Source organism: Rhinolophus hipposideros (genome assembly GCF_964194185.1).
Source record: "Rhinolophus hipposideros genome assembly, chromosome: 23".
In the NCBI taxonomy this organism is placed as follows: Eukaryota; Metazoa; Chordata; class Mammalia; order Chiroptera; family Rhinolophidae; genus Rhinolophus; species Rhinolophus hipposideros.
The window spans coordinates 12,056,792-12,062,903 of record NC_138069.1 but is presented as its reverse complement, the minus strand read 5'-3'; the positions used below and the strand labels follow the sequence as shown (position 1 = coordinate 12,062,903).

The window sequence follows — 6,112 nt, the reverse complement described above, 5'->3', positions numbered from 1 at the left end:
AGTGGACAACGTCCTAGGCAGAGTTCACTCTGAGGACAGCAGGCCAAGCACTAGGGCTGAGGCCACCACCCAGATGTGGGGAGGAAGTTGAAACTTGGCTGACAGGTGTTCATTTTGTTTTTAACCCTACCGCCATGATCTAGTGCTGTCCCTTAGTGGCTGTTTTCCCCTAAGTACAAAGTTGGGGATATCTAGGTGTCTATTGCTCCAGACTGAGCAGTGGTGAACAGAGAGAGTAAAGCGACTCCTGACTTGCAGAGTGAAAACCTGCTGGAATAGGCGCCTTTACATCACTAAGAGGAAGAAAGAGATGAGGGGAGAGGGCGGCTTGCTACCCTCTCTCCTGGCCAGGAAATCCCCTTCCCCTAGCTGGCTGGCACTCAGTCCAGGGGGCTTCAGAGGCTGTTAAGCAACGCCTGCAGTGCCAACCGGGTGGGCGTGGGGAGAGAAGGCGGTGAGGAGGACTCCCCAGAGAGGACTGGCACGTTTTTGTTATTTAAAGTATCTCCCGACAGTGCTGGGGGTGTCGGGGAGCAGGGAGTCCGCCAAGACTCCACCGAACTTGGGAAATCATCCATTCCTTTACTTTCCGCACTGCTCCCCCACTCCCGCCCCCAGGTTAAGGTGAGCAGAGCCATTGCTCTATTTGGACCTCTCGCAACCATTCATCAGGAGCTCAGTTAAAAAAAAACAAAACACCGTGCCAAGTGTCCCACGGACATCACCTCACATCATCCTCAACAGGATAGGTTCGTGTCCCATTTTACAGACGGGGAAAGTGAAGTCAAATCACTTGCCCAAAGTCACGCGGCCACTCAGCAGCTTCAGAGAGGAAGCGAACCCAGGATCTCAGCTGGCTCCAGGTTTCCGAGACGCGCCGCCCGGCTCACACTTTGCTGCCCGCGCCCCGCCTCCCCATCCCACCCCAGCGAGGGGCGCCCGGCCCGCCCCCGGAGGAGCGTGCCTCGGCGACTAATCGCCGGCCGCCCCCGCCTCGGTTTTCACTGCCTGGAGACGCCTCGGCCGGCTTAGCCCAGAGACGGCTCCCGGGGCCACGAGACGCCGCCGATTGGCCCGCGGTAATTACGGGCACGCTCCGGGAGGGGGGAGGGGCGGGCGCGGCCCCCCGCGAGCATAAATTATGCAAATACCCGGGCACCGCACGGGGCTGACCTGCCGCCTCGCTCCATTCAAGGGGGCTGCCTCAAGGGCGGAGGTGGCCAGGGAGGGGGGCGCCCATTGTTGCGCCGGGTACTTAAGGGGTCCTGAGGCCGGTCGTGTGCCACACTCGGTACTCACACGAGCTGATCTGATTGCCGGCGAGATCACTCAGGAGACCGGCTGGAGCGGAGCGTGGCCCCTGCAGGCAAAGAGAAGGAGGCGAGGCCAAGTTCCCGGTGCGCCCCCGCGCCCTTCCAGGCCTTTGCGCCCGCAGCGGGCACAGTAAGCCCGGGCCGTTCCTAAAGTAAGTGCGCCCCGGCACCCCTGCCCTCAGCCCAGGCTCCTGCCCTCTAAGCACCCTCTATCTGTCCGTCGGTCCTGCACGACGCAACGATGCCAGCCCCTCTGGAGACCTGCCTCTCGGACCTCGACTGCGCCAGCAGCAGCAGCAGCAGCAGCAGCAGCGACCTGTCCGGCTTCCTCACCGACGAGGAGGACTGTGCCAGGCTCCACACGCCAGCTTCCTCGTCGGGGCCGCCCGGGCCGGCCCGCAGGGGCGCACCCGGCCTTCACGCGGCTGCCGAGACTCCCCGGGCCCAGGACGACGAGCAGGAGCGGCGGCGGCGCAGGGGCCGCGCGCGGGTGCGCTCCGAGGCGCTGCTGCACTCGCTGCGAAGGAGCCGGCGCGTCAAGGCCAACGACCGCGAGCGCAACCGCATGCACAACCTGAACGCCGCGCTGGATGCGCTGCGCAGCGTGCTGCCCTCCTTCCCCGACGACACCAAGCTCACCAAGATCGAGACGCTGCGCTTCGCCTACAACTACATCTGGGCTCTGGCCGAGACTCTGCGCCTGGCTGACCAGGGGCTGCCCGCGGGAGGTGTCCGGGAGCGCCTGCTGCCGCCGCAGTGTGCCCCCTGCCTGCCGGGGCCCCCGAGCCCCGCCAGCGACGCCGAATCCTGGGGCTCCGGCGCTGCCGCCTCCCCGTGCGCTGCCGCCGCCTCGCCTCTCTCTGACCCCAGTAGCCCTGCCGACTCCGAAGACTTCTCCTACGGTCCAGGCGACCCCCTTTTCTCCTTCCCCGGCCTGCCCAAAGACTTGCTCCACACGTCGCCCTGTTTCATCCCTTACCACTAGGCCCTTTTTGGACACCATTGCCTCCCCCTCCCCCAGGCAACAGGCAGTAGATGGGGCCCCAGCTCCGGGACCCCCACTCCAGGCGGAGGGAGGAAGCAGGAGCTTTAAAGGGGTGGGGGATACCTGAGCCGCTTGTTAGGTCGCTGCACCCTCACCGTGTCTGCCCCTTGCTCTGTTTCTCCAGCCCTCAGCCTTAGGCCCCTCCTGCCCGCCCCTAGACAGCCTTTCCTTTTGCACTTTCTGAACTCCACAAAACCTCCTTTGTGGCTGGCTCAGAGCTGACCCCAGCCACCACTTCAGTGTGATTTAGAAAAGGGACAGATCAGCCCCTGAAGACGAGGTGAAAAGTCAATTTTACAATTTGTAGAACTCTAATGAAGAAAAACGAGCATGAAAATTCGGTTTGAGCCGGCTGACAATACAATGAAAAGGCTTAAAAAGGAGAGACAAGGCGTGGGCTTCATGCATTATGGATCCTGACCCCACCACGGCAGGCCTGCTCTGGAAGAGCCCGAGACGCTTGCGCAGCTATTCAGGCACCGGGCTGGAGAGTACTTTAATTTATTCAAGATGCTTCATTGATAGGAAAATGTATTTTTGTACATAAAGAGTTTATTCTATTATTATGAGCTATCAAAGTTTACATTTTTGTACTGCAGATGTTTCGTGTAAATAAAAACTAAGTAAAAAAAATAAGTCACCACGTTTCTTGCCTCATGTTGGTGTGTCTCGGGGGCTTTTCTTCCCTTCCTCGGGCGGCTCAACCACTAAAATGAAACACTATCCCCACCCACCTCCAAACCTTCCAGTCATGTTTCAAAAACAAGTAAAATATAAAATGCACCTGATTTCACCAAGGACAGGATAAAGACAGACTAGGGACTTTGGGATCCATCATTTCCCTTCACCTTGTAAACACAAGGGAGATCTTTCAGGCTCCCCATAAGCCAATTAAGACTTTGTGAGCGAGGAATTAGCCCTGGAGAGCAGCTACCTGTAGAGGTAGGGGCGGTGGGAGAGCCTTTCTTTTGAGGAACTCCAAGTCAGCTGGCTCTGTGTTTCAAAGAGAGGGGATTAAAAACATCAATACAGTGTGACCACTGGCTAGGAAGTCCCAGTGACAGGTGGGCCCACCCCGGGCAAGCAGAAGGGTCCACTCTTATAACAGCCTACTTAGAGGGGGAAATTGATTTGTAAACAATGCCTCCAAACTTGTCCATTGAGGCTGGGCTCACCCTGGCTGTGAGGTGTGGGATGACTTACGCCCGGTGTGGTGTCCCTGGTGAAGTGTGCAGCTGCCTAAAATTGTGAGTCAGGCTGCCTGCACCTACCTACACACACACACACACACACACACACACACACACACACACACACTTAAGCTGTGCCCACAGTGGGGGGGCGGGGCAGGGATATGCAGTGGGCTCAGTCCTGGCTTGCTCAGCCAGTACTCAGGGGCAACAGCCAAAGCTTTCATTTGCTGCCAGAGGAATCAGCCGCCCAAACTCAGTGGGGATTTTTCTGGCTGCAGTGTGTTTCTCTGTTGTCTGACAATTAGCTAACAGCGCTGGCAAGTAGTAGCTTTGTTTTAAATTTCAGAATGTGGATACTCACTGGAGATAGCCCCGAAAGTGCTGTCGCTGCCCATTCCCCAGCTCAAAGTTACCCCACATTGAGACCAAGTTTTCCCCCCTAGGTTGTCCCTTTTCATGAAGATAATTATTTAGCGGGAGGAGGTAGAAATGGGTTTAGGAAAATAGTATTCTACAGTGGTAGAGAAATCTTATCCATTTAGGAGGTGAATAGAAGCAGAGTACCAGAAGTTAGGCCACTAATAGCATTTTCCCTTGTGGGGGTGTTTTCCCTCCTCACACACATGTCCTGATGAGTTGGATCCACAGATTTGTATGCTGGGTTCCCAGGGGCATCACTAAGCCCACGATAAGCAAGGAGCTCTCTTTCAGATAAAGATGCTCCTTTTCGGAAGCTTCTGGAAAGTTGGATGCCTTCTCTAACTACCTTGAGAGCAGAGACAGGGTCCTCCAAGAAAAGCTTCAAAAGTTCTGAGGGCTCAGAACGGAGTTGCCTCTGCTAAAAACTCTGAGGAAAAAGTTGTGTCTCTTGAGTGACCCTGCCTGGGGCCCCACTCTATTGTCTGTCTCAGAATTAATTCACTCTACTAGCTTTGCATTTTCCTATAGCAAAAGACACAAATGGTCTGCATCAGATTTTCTGCTCTCCCATGCATAGGATGCTTGGAAGTGACTACCTCCACTTTTCTGAGGGGCTTAGGCTGGGTCTGCAAGAAGGGCAAGTCCCACAGAGAGAGACTATATTCAGCTGTGGTGTAGGTGCCCATGTCTGGGCCCCAGGAAGAGAACGGCGCATTATGTTTATCACTGTCCAAAATCCTTGGGAAAACCAGCAGCAAATAAACACCATGCACACCCCTGAAGCTCGTGGAGCTTGTGGTTGCAGTAGGAGCTTTGTCTCGTACAACTGCACACAGCCAGCACGGAAAAGATCACTACTCCAAGGAAGAAGAGCAAACCATATTTCCAACTTTGTTGCCAGAACACGCGCACAACTCAAGGCCCAGAGCACCTTTCACCTACAGAAACACCTTTAACAACAGGGATTGCTGGGAGTTCTCCACCCTGGCCAGTTAATACTGTTCTTCCAAAAAGTAAGCATATATGTGCAGCCCTTGGGGTTCCCAAAGAGGAGAAAAGAAGGCAGATGATTCAAAATGCTTATCCCCAACTCAGGGGTCTCTTTCTTCAGGCAGGAAACTCTTGGTCATCCACTGGCATCTGTGAAGGCAGGCTGGGGGTTACTGGCGTCGTCTTATCAATTAGAGAACTTCCCACTGACAGCCATGTTTCACTTCCTCAACAGAATCTTCCACTGAGGAATCAGCGGGCACTTAGGAAGGCTTATTTATTCTCTACCCTGATATCTCTGTTTGCTTCTGTCTTGGTGTAACATGTCTATTTTTACACACGGCTTCCAAGCCTTTGAAATACCAAGACAGGCAAGATGGGATGGCATAGCAAAATGAAGCATTCACTCAGTCTCTCACTTCTTTTTTTTTAAAGATGTTTAAAAGAAGCCTTTTATTAAGCACAAACAACTTTTAATACATTATCAATACAAATAGGAAAATGTCAATGAATATGATATATCAAAAACCTGAAGGTTTTCTTCATACTGACACAATAAAAGTAATCATTTTTGAAGAAAATTTACAAAGTAAAATTCTGAGGATATCACTGTTTACTAATAACCATTTACCTACCGCCTAAATTTACTACATCACCTGGGGAGGAAGGGCAACCATTTTTTTTATAGAGGGAATTCCTAAACTCTTATTTGCACCATTCAAAGCTTATTATCAGTTGTTCATCTATAAACGGACAGGTCAGGTAAAGCTTTAAAGCAAGTTTTCAGTGCAATGTTTACTGTTCCTTCCTTTAAGATACTTGGAGTCTATGGTCTCAAAGCATGTTAAATGATTATGCCTTGGTAGTTGCAAGGTGTTAACATGTGGAGAAAAATGTGTAATGAAAAGAAATGAGGTTTATCTTGGCGGTGAAATGTATCTTAATGTATAGTGGTTACTGCTGTAGAATGCCGACGACATGCGAGGTTGCTATGAACGCAGTCTCTCACTTCTTCAATGATCTTTATCAAGCCTTGCTGTGTGCTGAGTGCCATTCTCGGCACTGGGTGAACAAGACAAAGCCCCCACCCAAAAGGAGCTTACCTGTTAGTGGTGAAAGACAAAATGAACTGACAGCAGATTGTGGTGAAT

At 53.0% G+C, this 6,112-nt stretch overlaps 1 protein-coding gene across 1 annotated transcript; it reads left to right on the top strand.

Annotated features, from left to right (window-relative positions):
• Positions 1-1,554: 1,554 nt before the first annotated feature.
• NEUROG1 (neurogenin 1) lies at positions 1,555-2,298 on the top strand (the record flags this gene model as incomplete). The annotated part of the gene is made up of 1 exon (XM_081035831.1): positions 1,555-2,298. The coding sequence occupies one exon, from the start codon at positions 1,555-1,557 to the stop codon at positions 2,296-2,298; it is 744 nt and encodes a 247-aa protein (XP_080891957.1).
• Between the last annotated feature and the right edge of the window lie 3,814 nt (positions 2,299-6,112).